Source organism: Dromaius novaehollandiae, chromosome 27, assembly GCF_036370855.1.
Source record: "Dromaius novaehollandiae isolate bDroNov1 chromosome 27, bDroNov1.hap1, whole genome shotgun sequence".
Classification (NCBI taxonomy): domain Eukaryota; kingdom Metazoa; phylum Chordata; class Aves; order Casuariiformes; family Dromaiidae; genus Dromaius; species Dromaius novaehollandiae.
In genome coordinates, this window is record NC_088124.1 from 5,059,921 (window position 1) to 5,074,881 (window position 14,961).

The 14,961-nt window shown below is 44.4% G+C and overlaps 1 protein-coding gene across 1 annotated transcript in view; it reads right to left on the reverse strand.

Moving 5' to 3' along the window:
• The window catches only part of DSTYK (dual serine/threonine and tyrosine protein kinase), a 29,403-nt gene extending 15,059 nt beyond the window's left edge, over positions 1 to 14,344 (reverse strand). The window contains exons 1-2 of the mRNA XM_026111838.2: positions 13,893 to 14,344; positions 5,218 to 5,603 (exon numbers count right to left, since the gene is read on the reverse strand). Coding sequence (XP_025967623.2) covers positions 5,218 to 5,603; positions 13,893 to 14,124 — 618 coding nt within the window. The 5' untranslated portion in view covers positions 14,125 to 14,344. The remainder of the gene's footprint in view (positions 1 to 5,217; positions 5,604 to 13,892) is intronic.
• Between the last annotated feature and the right edge of the window lie 617 nt (positions 14,345 to 14,961).

The window sequence follows — 14,961 nt, forward strand, 5'->3', positions numbered from 1 at the left end:
ACAGATGGTTGTGACAATAAGCTTAGTTGTGATATTCTTCAAATCCAGCCAAAACCTAACAAATATGTATTTTATAACACTCATTTTCTTACTACCCAGAGTTTCACTGCTTGGGCCTTATACTACTGCTGACAGCAGTGTCAAAAGAAGGCTTTGAATTGAAAGCAGAATTTAAGTACTATCTTCCCTGCTCATAACAGGGGGGACATAATTAAGAATTCTTGAATCATTTTTCTACCAGAGCTACTCAAATGAAAGGCTTGACCAAGTCTCCCAACTACTCAGAGATAACAGGAAGTCATTACTGTCACGGGACTGCCAAGCGCTGAGCTCAAACCTGCTTGATGCACAGGGGTTTGAGTGACTGGGATGTGCCATTCTGCAATGCTCACCATGGCTGATGACTCACGCCAGTGCCTGTAAACAAAGGAGGAAGCCAGTGCCGTCTCTAGGAGACGGGCAGAAAACCAATACAGAGAACAGAACGCAGCACGAGCAACTGGTCCTGCTGTTTCCATAGAGGCCTATCAGGCTTTTTCAGGAACCCTAGCAACACTTCTCGTTTTTTTAAAACGCCCTGCAGAAGTTTAAACCCTGCCTATGCAGCTCCATCCTATCAGGGACCTGGTCTTCCCATGGGGGATGCCCATGATTCACACTGCATTCCTAGAATTCGTGTACTGGTTCCCACAAGGTCACACCACTGCCAACACTTAAACATTTATGACAGAGCTGTAAGCATGAAATTACTATCAAGTAACTGCGTTATTTCCCTTAACTAAAAGGCCCCTTTAAAATATCAAAGCTTCTCACTTAGCAATCTGAGCATCAGGTACAAAGAAATCAGAGTTACAGTTCTTCCATTTAAAATACGCTTAACAGTTCAACAGTTGCACAAGTACCATAAACAGTAACACAGCCGAGGCCCTTAGAAACGAGCAACGTGCTGTCACACTACATATACACCTGTGCATTCAGACTTGCAATTCCAGGATGACCACTGTATCCCATATCCCAGAGCAAAACTTAAAGTCAAGGATCAAGTAGGTCTTGACCTACAACGGCACAGGTCAGAGTCTCAGTGAATGCATTTAGAGACAACTGAAGTGTGTCATTTTGCTAAGCTTAAATCAACAGATAATTCCTCATCTCCAAACTGGTTGAAAAGCATTTATTTGCTACATCCCAAGAGTACCTCATCCCCTTTTGTTAGAGTTGGGGCAGTTTAATCATGGTTTGTATAGGTAACTGAGGTGCTGAGCAGCTAACCCAGTTTAGCCAGACTTCTGTCCAAAATCCTATCAAGCAGATTATGATTGAAGGCCCAACCCAGTCTTATTCCAAGCCAGTGTGAATACTCTGCCTTCCAAGAATAGTCAGTAAATCACTGAAGTCTGACAGTTATTGCTTTTTTCTTTTTTCTAAGAACATATATGGGAGGTAAATTCCATAGCCTCCCTATTAATCTAAGGTACTTATATATTCCTGGATTCTGCTTAGAACTTTATTTCCCTCTCCTCAATTTTTTTGAGGTCTTCTAACTTTATTCTCTCTTCTTCCAAGAGGACTGCGGCAGAGAATCCCAGATAAGGAAATTAAACTACATCTCTGGTCTCCAGCATACACAGCTGTCCTTCAGAGTATAAAAAGCTCTTGCTTTGATTTCTTCCAGTGATTCAGAACCCCACTTCATCAGGGAGTTTTGTTTTACCTTTGCTAGAAGGCAACCCAAAAAAGCCTGTGAAGTGTACACAAACATGGAACAGTCTGAGAAGCAATTTTATTTTTCTGACCATGAAATCTTCTGCTGTAAAAGATGTATCACTAAGCCAGCAAAACTAGAAACAGAACAGATCTCACATGGATGCAAAGAGAATTTTATGGTGCTGGCATTTTCAACACCGCCTACCCTCAGTTATTCCAATGTAAACGGACAGAGAAAGACAACTTCAGTTATTTAATGCCAGTATGTGGCAGAAGCACCCCAGCATACCCCAAAGTAAGCTGATACTACATGGAAGTGAGAGCGTCTCAGCCATCATAGAAGTCATGCATATTTATGTATTAATGCCACAACCAAATATGTTAAAAATACTCAAAAAAGAGATCAGGACATCTTCAGAGTTTTAAACAGGATGTACTTTAAAATTACAATCCAACAGGTATGTTACCACATTCTTTGCTACTTGTAACAGACTGCTACTAATTAACAAGACCTGAATCACTGCCGCAGTACATTTAAAAGAATGCAGCAATAAAATCCAGCTAGTGTAATTCTCTTGTTATAGCTCATATAACCACTTTGTATTTTTTATTATTCATTTTTCCAGCTTTGTCAGAGCAGCTGAAAAGACTTTCCTTCCCTACAAGCCCTGGCTGAAACTTTTCAGCCCGAGATTCAAACTAGAGTGCAGCACAGCACAAAATAAATGCAGCCCCATGTAAGAGAAAGACTTCAGCTCTTTTAACCTCCTCCCATTTAGCTCTACCATCCAAAGGAAAACCAATACTTCAGAGAACTCTGTTTGGGCTTCTAGGTACAACTGATAAGATTTAGGGAAAGAGGCAACTGCTTACTCCCACTGTAAATCTAATAATCTGTCTAGCTAGATGGATTATTCCCCATGACCTAGATGCATTCCTGCACACAGTGATCTCCAAGGAATAGAACAGCTTTGCCAAAGAGTTGTTCTTCCCTGACCATTTATATTAATAAAATCTAAGTTCACATACCTATTAGCACAAGGTTGTGTTCTCACAGCAGCCGACCCATGCAACTGAAATTTTTGGCTCCCTCCTCCTCACCCCCTTTTCTGTGAAACAAGTTTTGATTAAGACATCCTTAAGTAACACAGAAAAGCAAGCATGGTCCCATCCTGGACTTCAATAATTTATCAGACTAAAGTTAAGTATAAACTCAGAGTGTTCCACTTGCAGTTCAACATTAAAAGGCAATAGGTTCATTCCCCCCAACCCAAAGTCACTGACAGGTCCTTTGATGGTATTCTGCTGGTGAATAAGTGTCCCCATCACGCAGGATGACTATGATCTCAAACATTCAAATCAGATGCAGAAGTACACAAACCAAATTCTGGTGTCCTAAAATTGTTCAAGTACATAAACAAAGGACCTGCAGGTGTTTCTTCAGCCACTAGTAAGGTGACTGAGTTTCTTTATCCCCCATCACCTAGAAAGTACAGTTATCATGAAATGTCCTACTGTTGTAAGCATTTTGCTACTGGGAGAGGGGGAAGAAAAAAAAACAGATGAGAACTGAGATTAATAGGCAGGGGTAAAATTCAGATTGTTTTCCCTTCCCCTCCCCAGAAGGTGCTGGAGCTCCTCCAGTTTATTTGGTTCCTGGGGAAGCTAAACCCTTAAGATCTCAAAATAAGTAAATGGAATATGCACCAAATATCATGTTATCATCAAGCATGGAACTGTTACTAGACTACTGTTTCCCAAGGTAAAAAAAAAAGTTTTAGAGAGGTTCTGCAGACTTGTAACTCTGGTTCATCTCTGGAAAAACCTCATCTATTACTGCTTCAGATATATATTCCACTACTTACAGCAGTAATGTCCATGAGTAGCAGGTATGTTTGACTTTGTTGTCTTGGTGTATGCTGAGCAGAGCTGGAAAACACACATTTACTACAGTAGTAAGAATCACAGATCTCTCAGCAGGAGTCCAGACTCCAGTACTTTAACAGGAAGCTATTGCCAGCCCAATTAGCTCCTAAAATACATAAATTCTACCAGCCTATCAATTTGATTCTTCCTTTTAGCCCTTGAATTCATGTGAGGAATCCTTTGACTCAGTCTGAGGCTAACTGTGATTCACCCTTCCGCTCCTTCCATTGGAAGAGCTTTTTATTTCACCAGCCCTTTTCAAATCAATCTGAGTAGCTTTTTTCATCTAAGTGTCCTAAATATAACCAAAGCCAGACAGAGGGATCTTTGTCACTTATATGAGAAATCTGAAAGCGGGTTGTAAACTGCAGTGTAGCTAAACTGACCCATCTAAAAACATAACCAAGTAAAATAAATGTAAAGCTAAACAGGCTTTCACACATAGCAAGGCAGGACTTTACATACAGATGATCCAGCAGGGACATTTATTTCACAGTACCAGCAGCTGACCTGGTGCTCTTAGGGAAAGTAGTGGATGCCTCATACACAGTTTATACAAACACGTCACTTCTGTTCTCTTTCAGTGGATACCAGAGGCCACAAATGCACAACATAGCATTAACTTGGCTGATCTGATTAGGGTAGGTTTAACTTTAGCTACAGACCAGCTTTGTGAAATGTATTTCAAACTGATGGAGATAAACCGAGTCTCCATTTTTGGCCTATTTTCAGTCATGTCTAGAAAATTACCTTGACATTTTATTGTTCAAATATAAAGTTCATACTCTTAATCCTGTGAGAACAAATCAGTCTTTGCATTTAAACAATTTATACTTAAGAATAAATAATCTATTGCTGATATCTGACTGACAAAACACAATGCTGCAGAAGTATTACACCGCAGTAACACAAATCCTCTACTATAAAATATAAAATGTAACAAGAGTAAACATAAGCTATAAAAAGCTATGAAATTCAACTTTCACCTTTAACAGTATTTGTTAAACACCAAATTGCTACACTCATAGGATAGGAATGCATCCTTTTCTGGGTAAGCGCAAAAAGGTTGCAAAGCAAGGTACTAGCAAAGCTAGAAACAGCATTGAGAACAGACTCCACTTTCTGATTTCCAACACCTTTAACTTCCACTGACATCACAAAAATGTAAAAGGCTGCTCCTTTCTGACAATAAGCTCTTTAGGGTAGAGATTAAATATACATATGTGTACATATATATATACACACACATTATACACACACGTTCGCATGACAGCTTCTACCTACTGTTGGACAGTGAGGCTAACTCAGATGACCTTGAAACTAGAGTCAAATCTCAGGAGGCATTTGGAGGCACTTGAAGTAAGCTTGGCTTCTAAGATGGCAGCATTACAGAGGAATGATATGCTAACAGCCAACATGTAAACAAAAGTGCGCACACAGTTTTAGACAGTCATGTCTGATTAAAGTCATCACCAAGCTTCTATTTAACAAAAGAAAGACTTGTATGCTTCAGAGTTTATACCAGTAGTTTTATTAGGGACCTCTTGATAAGGTCACTGTGACAAAGGCACGTGGACACCAAGTTACCTTTAGAAGCGAGTATGGCAGCATGACCTCCAGCTCCGCTATCCGGTGAGCAGGATCTTCACTGTCCCCACGAATTTCTAAGTCCTCCTCCGGTATAGTGTCCCACTGCCCTCGGTGGGCTGCCATCATATGGACCAGTTCATACTGCTCAGGCAGCGCTAGACTAACCCGTGTTTGCATCCCATGTGTAAAACGGATCCGTCGCCTCTTACAATTCTCCTCGCTGCTGATCTTGGTAGTAGGGAGCAGCTTCTCACCCAGGAGCATGTTGAGTAACTGGCATTTGGCATTACAGTTCTGGCCAAGAACCAGAAGGCAAGGGTGCCAGCTCACAGTCCGCTGGAGATGCTCTTCCTCATGGCGAGGGAAGGAAATGAAGTTCTGCCCTAGAATTGAGAACAGACTGCATTAGAACAGGCTGGCTGAACATTAAGTCTCGCAGCTCTAAATAGGCTGTACGCAAAAGTTCAGAGACAACATCGCCTCACAACAAGCCAAGCAGCCCACTTAGCACCAAGTATTTGCTCGTGTATCCTGAAACTACCAGCAGCAATTCAACATTTTTACTGAATTAACACGGAGGCTCACAGTAGCTTGATCCTCACAAAGCCACTAAGACAAGTTTGTTACTGTTCTCCCCATCTATTTCACTGGAAAATGTTTACACGGAGGTCTCCAGCAGCCTAATCAAAAATTAAGAGTAGGCCTTAAGAGTAAAGAGGAAACATTCATCAAGGTTGAAACAACCAGAGGGCTAATTTTACTCGTGGGTTGGAACAATGTCTTGCCTTGCTCCAGAGTTCAAGGGCACCCAGTGGGTCACTAAAGCTAACTCTTCCCAGGCTTTGCTGGCTTGTCTGTACAGAATGTTCTAGGCACATACCAGAAATAAATCCAATCGACTACGAATTGGTGAAAGCTCTACCCACACACTGACAAGCATCAAATAATTTGCAGCTACCAAAGCCCAAGAATATCACAGGACAACCTTCTTGACCAACAAATTCTAGGATCATTGACATTAAAGAAGCAAAAACTCCTCTCCAGCCTCAAGGCATTCTTGACAAATTGCTTCCCTACATGCAGTAGATTCCAAGGCCAAGCTTGCTGCGACATGGTACCAGCCACTGACAACAGGTAGCAGCCTCTAACAGCCTCTGCCAGCAGCTCCCTGTGATGGAAATACAATCATGGAGTCTAAGGAATTGCCATGCTTTCATCAGCCCAGGTGGAAAAGACTCCAAGGTAAGATGCTCTTTGCTAGCAGCCAACAGGTACTCAGTGCAGCCTGAAATGCAATATGGAACGGCTTCAGTCTTCTGATGGCACAAACCGATACCTTTCCTTTCCATCTTGAAAGGAGTAATCTACATGGTGAATTCAGCATAGTTTACCACATATTCTTACCATTTAAGTAAAATATTTAAACTGCTAAAAGAAACTAGCGAGTACCTATGTCTTCTACACAGTAGCCAAAAATCCCTGTAATCACTCTCCTTCCCCAACTTCCACTTGAAGCATCAATTATAGCATCCCATTAATCAGTCGCTTTGAGCTCTTGGACCATTATGCTGGAACTCCTGGCATTTGTCTTACTGCATTAATGCCAGAGAAAACAGTTTCAGCATTGAATTTAGCTTCTGAATTCTTTTAGAAATACTAAATACAGCTTTTTCCATGTTCAGTCATCTAAGCTGAAGTCTAAGAAGCTTTGAGTTACCTTATGCATAGCAACAGAATAATTCTGGCAGCACAAAAAATGGATACAAACAAATTCCCCATCTGCTGCACTTCAGCACAATTCCAGGGAGTACAAAACAGCGAGTGTTCTACTACAGCCAAAGATCTAGTCCGCTCTTCCAGATCCGAAGGCAGATGGCACCCAAGAATGGAAATGACAAACGAAGAAACCAGTCCTAAGAACTGCCAAAATGGAAAGCTACAAACCAGTATGATTACTCTTACATGAGGCAAACTGACAAGAACACCAGTATAAAGAATAGACTCAACTACACTATAGTAGGGAAGGACCAGCAGGGACTTTGTAGAGGAAGGTCCTGTCTCACAAGAGCTATTAAAATTCTTTTAATGAGTCACGTACTTTGGCATCCAAAATTATTTCAGCATCTCAAGCCTCAAGAAAACAAGACACTCTACAATATACCAAGATATTTCCTCAGCACTACTAACCAGATTAAAGATAACATAACAGTTATTCTACATCTCCTTTCAATAGCTTTCCATTCTTTTGTTTTAATTACACTTATTCAAACCAAGAGCAACACCACTCATAGCTGGTTGTGTCTAGGTAGCCAATACCCAGTTCAAGGCTTCTTTAAGATCTTACCTAATATTTAGCTTTCCAGACTTCAGACTGGAAGTCTGGAAATAGCACTGCCTGAGGAATTTTTTTTCATTAGACAGCTTCTTCTATCCTAAGCAACACTCACAAGAGCAACCCTCCTCTGTGCCTCAGTGAGCCCCTCTCCTGCACCCAGCCCCACGGGGGGAACAGCAGCTCTGCCCCAGAGGCTGACCCCCACGAACCAGAGCCTGAAGACCCTGGGGAGCCCAGGAGACCTCGTTACTGAGTTCGCATACGAGGCCCTCCTAATATGGCAAGGTTTCACTGCAAAAGATTAAGAGACACATCACTTCTTGAAGTGTGACTCTTAGTAACTGCTTCTTAAATAAGTCTTTCAAGATCCATAACCACAGCAGAGTGGCTACATCAAGTGACTAAAGGCTAGAATCCAGCTAGCAGCTTATAAAAGGAAAAAAACAGCAAAACCCAACAGACAGCCCATTTAAGCCTTCATCTACAAGATAAAGAATTTCTTTGATCTGGTGACATCTATTGAAATTTCAACTGGAATTCAGGCTTGTTCTTCAGATATGGAGCATTAAAAATGCAATTAAGGAAGGAGCTGTACAGGCCTTGAAGCCTTCCACGGGCTTTTAAAAAGGAACAGACAGACAGATTTCATGCTCTCCTCATTTTGGGTAGCCTCTGTATTTACACATATCTATAACCAGAACAAAATAATTGAAATACAGCAGCCCAGCTGAAATTACTGACACATGGAATGGATGTATCAATACTGTACCTTTCAAAAGCCTTTCGTCTTCTTGTACAAGCCTCCCTGTGATTCAAGAAGTTAGTGTAGTACAGTCCATATCAGTAACGAATCCGTTGTATTTAACATTATGTCACACTGCAGTTTTCCAAGTATGCAGAGTGTAAGCATGGAACCAACCCCAAAAGCAAGATTCAACTCTATCATAACTAACCCAGTCCACCATCAAGGCCCTCAAGTTAGGGCAGTGGTTTCATATCTGTCACTGGATACCTAACTGTGATCTCAAGGCCTCATTGAAGCAAGATGCACAGTGATGAAGCTATTATTCATGATTCCACATTGCACAAAGCATATTACTATTTCTTCTTATCAGAATAAGACATACCACATAAATACATTCATACAATACCAAGTGGCAGTGGGGTCACCAACGTAAACAAAGAACTCCAAAGGGGAGAAATACAACCCCCAGATTATAGTGCTAACAGAAAAATATATTTAGAATTTGCTTACTGAAGAGAGGCAGATATATTCCTACATCTATATAAACAACAACTCCTGCTTTTGACAGGGCTTTTGACAAAGATTTTGGCTGATGCTAAATAGTGTGTCCGTATACTGTATCTTTGAGACGTGATAAACACTTCACAAAAATGCCTTTAGGGGAATCATTAAGCGCGTGCATCCTATTAAGCTCTTTTTGATGAAAGAAGGCCTGTCCAAGAACAAGGAAGTCTCTCACCAAGAGTCATCTCAAAACTCAGTCAAACCCTTGGTAGAACAAGCTTAGCTTGAATTTATGGAACCTGTAAATGCCCTAAGCATTTACTAAACCCTTTCTCTAAGGAAAGCTTGCTACATTTCCAGTCTCTTGTCCTTCCGTTGCTTCTCAGTATTAGACATGGACAACAATGCTTGAATAAGGCCAGACCTTCCTGCTTCCCATCGCAGGAACCGATGTCTCTTGGAAATTCTTAAATTTCTGTGGCCGTTCTAATTTCAGCAGACATTCAATATGAAAAGGCCAAAGGAGCAGAAACAGACATAGGCAAAAAATGCTCCCAGGAAGCCAACAGGGCTGAACCCTTGTTCTTTATTCCAAATACTGGAATGAACAAGAAAAACACTGGTCCAAAACACAAATGAAAGATGGGAAAAGTGATTTATTGAAACAAATTAATGAAATATATCTTTGAAGGGATGAGGGAGGAAGGACAGAAGTCTGCTTTCAAGATCTAGCCCAGAGGTAAAACCATGAGCCTTATGTGTCTTTAAGTATCTCAGCCAGGTCGAGCCACCTGACATTAAAGCTGGCTGAAAGGTGTCCTTCAGCTGAAGCAGCTCATCAGCAGAAGAGTCACCAGCTCCCCTTTCCTGGAGCATGGGAAGGGTAACAGTAATAACGTGTCCTTGCTCCTCACTTTTACGAAAAAAGAAGAAACGCTAACGTTTAACACCATGCAAGACCTAAACCTCCAAATCTCCAGTAAGATTAGGTACAGGATTTCTTAGGAAGCAACAGATATACTTCAGTTCTAGAGATATCTGTATTTAGATGCACTGCTGCTCTGCCAAGCCTGAAGCACTTCATGGGAAGCCACAAACAGCTTCAGACATTGGCTCTGCTTGCGTTCACTAACTAGAGAGCAATGAGTGAAGTCTGGTTTCAGGGCAGCAGTAGAGAACTCTAGTCAGTTAGACTGTACTACTCAAAAGAAACAATAATTAAACCCCTTGAAACAGGTGACCAGACCCTGACCTTGGAAAAAGTTTAAAGAGGAGTCCATTCATATGGATGCCTACTTCCATGCTGTACAGAGGGACCAACACTGTTTTAAATTCACATGCTAAAATAAACGCTTCGATAGTTACAGAAAGGTGTTTGCTGGCACACAGGCGATGAGTTGCAGAATACTTTGACCACTACAAGATTTATAATTAACATACTCAGTTATATAAACGAAGGATAGTTTCAGTTCCACGACCCCATCTATCCGCATGGCGTTCTAATTCCACATACAGGAAAACACATGTAACTAATCAATATACCAATATAAACAGTTCTTACAAGATCCATAAGAACTTAGTTAACAGTCTACATGGTCTGCAGAGCCAAGCTTCCTTGCTGCTTAACTTGAACCACGTTAGCTAGTGTCTCCCCCATCTAGTTGATTAGTTACTTCATGAGTATCCTCCCTGCTGCCTCTCCACACAATCTAGTCTTAAAACTCACCCTCTTATGTTTACACACCTACCAGCACAACAGAAGCCTTAGTCTTTTGAGGATCACAGCAATATAGACAGAGCAGTGACATTTTAACCAGGATATACACTCTTGGTCAACACACTATCAGGATGAAAACTCTTCCAAACCCTCTCACTAATAGCTCCAAAATACACTGATGAGCAGGTTCACTAGGCTACCAGGCTTAGGGGTGCTGCCCTATCACACACACACGTTACACGTTCATTAAGATAACACCACAGCTGCTAGCCTAAACTCTAGCAAGGCTGTGGATATCTGTAGGAAAGGTAGTTGCTTCAGCCTACAGAAATTTCTGAAGTAAGACAAAAGACATATTAAGAAATTCGGGTTCCTAGGTCAAACGGTTTGCATTACTTCAAGCAGGGAATGAAGAAAACAGAACTACAGTTATTACAAAGCACAGTTGTTTTTTCTCTTAATATCTTTACAAATAGCAGTGAAATCTGTTATTGCATCCCTGATTAAGATTTTTTTATTTAAAAGTCAGTATGAAACACAATAGCTAACAGCACGAAGAATAAAAACAGATGACTTGAAAAGAAGCTGTCAGGTCTAAGGCTAGAAGACTGTCAGGATACTTTAACAAACCAATCTTAAAAACACTGTTCATGACAAAGCCTAGAAGAATATTTTATCAAACGCCTCAGAGAAGCAAACATTGGAAAAAAGAGCACCTTTCCCCCTCATTAACTGTAGCTGGAAGGTAATTATTTTCTCCCTTGAAGTTATTTTGCTTTCCTCACTACTAAGAATAAGTCACAGCACAGAGGCCACTAAGGAACAGTCGGTCAGTGAGGGTCCGTTCTTGACGAATCCTGCTCGTCATCCTCGTGCTGGGAGGCGAGGGGGATTTCAGAGTCAGCACACCTTCACTCCTTTAACTACCCAACCGTCACTTTGACCTAGCTCACCCCAAGGCCAGGGGCTACTACTCAACTCCGCTGATACTTGGGACCATTTCAGGACACAGTAAGCCAGCCTATACTCTAGGCTGCTTGATTTCTGCTGATTCTAAGGGCAGTTACCTTTCTATACTATCACACTGGCCTCACAGGTGCCTCAAAAGCAAAGCAGTTCTTATTTTTTTGTTTCTGAGACGTCTATATTTACTTTCCACAGTTTATTTTTCCACTTTAGCTGTAAGCAACAAGAGACCTATCCATTTCACTTCCCGATTCCTATGCATTTCACAAAACGATAGTTAGTATTCAAGCCTCAACGCACTGCAGAGCAGTGCAAGTCTTAAGAACTGTTTAGTCAAAATCCTTCTCACTATGAAACCACTCGCAGGGCAGATAAGGAAAAAGTGCTTCTGAAGTCAGTGATAACGGTGCTCCTTAAACCCTTTGACACCTTTGAAATAATCTCCCCATGTTAGGCAGGAAAAAAAAAAAGAGTTTATTACCAGAGAAAGTAGCAACTAAATTTCAAATAGTCCTAGAAACATATGACTAAAATCTTACAGAAACAAGAAACTCCATTCAAAGGTGATTACTCAGTCACAAGGGTAACAAGCAATGCCAAGGCCCTGGCCTTCAGGCAAAGGCTCGTATCTTCTCATCTCTTAGAAATAAAATAAATTAAGAAAAAAATAAAATCATTGGTTTGCAATTATTCTGTCATGAAGATTCATTTAAGAAAACTAGCTGCGTTCATACTTTACCAAGTCCAGCTCTTCAACTAATACCTTCCTCTTTCCATACTCCCCTCCAGACTGCCACCACTGATTTTTGCTTTCTAATGTGGAGACTTGTTAGCTCGGTCTGTGTCCCACTGGACTGTGCTGCCACCTCACCAGTTTGAGAGCTGCCGACTTACGTTTTATTCTTATCTTCATAACAGCAAGTTATGAACAACAGTCTCTGAAATCTGAAGTCCTGAGGCAAGAGCCTAAACTGTACCTATTGTTTGCATGAACAAGCTCTAAAGCAGTCAGTCTTTCTTTCAAATCCTGATATTTAAAGGCCAACTGTGACAGTCAGCAGTAAGGTCAAACCAGACCAAGGCAGACATCTGAAAACTAGTAGGAGTCAACCGCTCTGTATCAGAAACAACAGGCAGAACATCTGGTGCAATCTGTATCCTCTGTCAGAAACATTTAATTAACGAGGTATCCACAGCCTACAGAGCCCTGTAAGCAGACTTTCAAAGGTGTAACTGAGAGTTGACTAGAAACATCTTATAAGAAGTAACTAAGCAGAAGAGCAGTAACTGCAGTGGCACCGCCACTCAATCAGCATGGCAACTGCCAGAAAGGGCAAAACCAGCTAGTTCCTATTTCCTGCAAATGGTGGAAAGATGTAAACAGACTCAAAGACCAGATTTTTACAAAGCTTTCCACTTCTATTCTGAGAGTTTACATGAAACACTTTTTTTTTTTTTTTTTGGACAAAAACAACCAGAAGAGCTCAATAACACTTTAATTTTCAAGTCATAACTGTGAACATAAGACAAGCATGGACAAGTATCCTGCACAAGTCGCCAACAGACATGACTCATGAGCCATTTGGAAATGAATAAAGAAGATATACATATATATATATATATATATAATGTCATGTTAAATTCTTCTCACAAGATAGTCTTACGGAAGAAGAAGTTCTGCACATGGCAGGAAGGCTCCTAGCAGGAGCAATGTTTGTCAACAGCGACAGATGAAGATAAAGCAGAAGAACGAAGCAAAATACCACTTCCACAAAGCTTCATGACAACACACCACACACTACACGCCGCCCAGCAAGCCACCCACCTCCCCGGTGCCATCACCCCCCCGGGGCTCCTCTCCCAGACACCCCCACCCCAGAACCCTCACTCACCCCCTGACCTACTTCCTTCACCCACAAACCCTCTCACACCCCCCAAGCCTCCCCATGCTCCCCCACCCCACAGCCCAGCCCAGCCCCTCCCCAGTCTGCCTCGCTGGGACCCCTCACCCCCCCAGCACACCCCCATAGTCCCCTCAATCACTGCTCACCCCCCACAGCCCTCACCCTAGCAGCCCTCCCACTTGCACCGCGCACCCCCTACACTCCCCGCAGCCCGACCCAGCCCCACTCCCTCACCCCCTCACTCCTTATAGCCCCCCCTTGCCCCCCAGCAGCCCAGCCCACCTACACCCCCACTCCTCAGAGTCCACCCTCACGGCCCCCACCTGCCCCCCCAGCCCCTCCAGAGCCAACCTGCACCCCTCATCCCTACAGCCCCCCCAGCCCCTCACCCCCAGAGTCCAGCCCTCCCCCATAGCCCCCTCCCAGCCCCGGCCGCCCCCGCCCTCCCCCACGGGGATGCCCCCCGCTTCCCCAGCGCCCCCCCCCCCGCCCCTCTCTCACCGCTCGGCGCGGGGCCGTCGCGGGGGGCCCCATCCCCGGCGGGGAGGCCCTCGCCGACGGCGGCGAAGGGGTGGCCCTGGGAGTACTTGACGTCGCGGAAGAACTTCCTGGTCTCGCGCAGGTTGTGCTGCAGCCGCGCCAGGTGCCGGTTGTAGTGGCCGAAGGAGCGGCAGAGCTCGCGGACCACGCCGCCGCCGGGACCCCGCCATGAAGGCGCTCCTTCGCCCTCCATGTCCTCCGGGTCCGCTCCGCTATCCCCTCCCCACCGCGGGGGACACTCGGCCCCTGCCAGGCTGCCGTCTCCGCCCTCCCGGAGGGAGCGGCGCGGCCCCGGCAGCCGGGCCTCTCCTCGTTCCCCCCCCCACCCTCCCGCCTCCCCTGCCCCCGCCGCCGCCGCCTTCCTCCTCACGGACAGCGCCGCAGCAAGCCGCGCTGCGTGCGCAGCGGAACCTTTATCCGGGCGCCGCGGGGCAAAGGGGGAGGCGGCCGGGGGCGGACCCCGCGGGACGCGGCATCCCGGGAGGTGTAGTTCCGCCGCGCCGCGGGGGCTGCTGGGAGCTGTAGTCCCGCCGCGCCGCGGGGGCTGCCGGGAGCTGTAGTCCGGCGGGCCGGGGCGCGGGGGCGAACCCGGGCCGCAGCCTGCCTCAGCCCGCCGCCTCCTCATCCTCATCCTCCTCCTCCCCCCCGGTACCATCCATCCCCCGGGCCGCCGGCCCCCGCGGCGCTGCAAGCGGCCTGCCCGGTGCCTCCGCACCGCCTGGCACAGTTCCCGCGGAGACCGTTCTCCGGCAAGCGGAAAATGTCCCCGACAAACACCCTTTCTGCGGCCGCCCTGCGAGCAGATATTCCTGCGCTTTCCCATGCGCTTATTTTTAAAAGACGTTCCCAGCTGCTCGGATTCTTATCGAAACAAAGCGGTGTTTTTCCAAGACGTAAATCGTACCTCCGGAGGAGGATTCCCAGGGGCCGAAATTCGCCTCTGCCCTTTGCTCGGGGTTGGCAGGAGATGAAGGTGCCATTTAAGGTCACCTCGGCTCTGCTGGAAGGACAGGGAGGTGCTTTGCGCCGT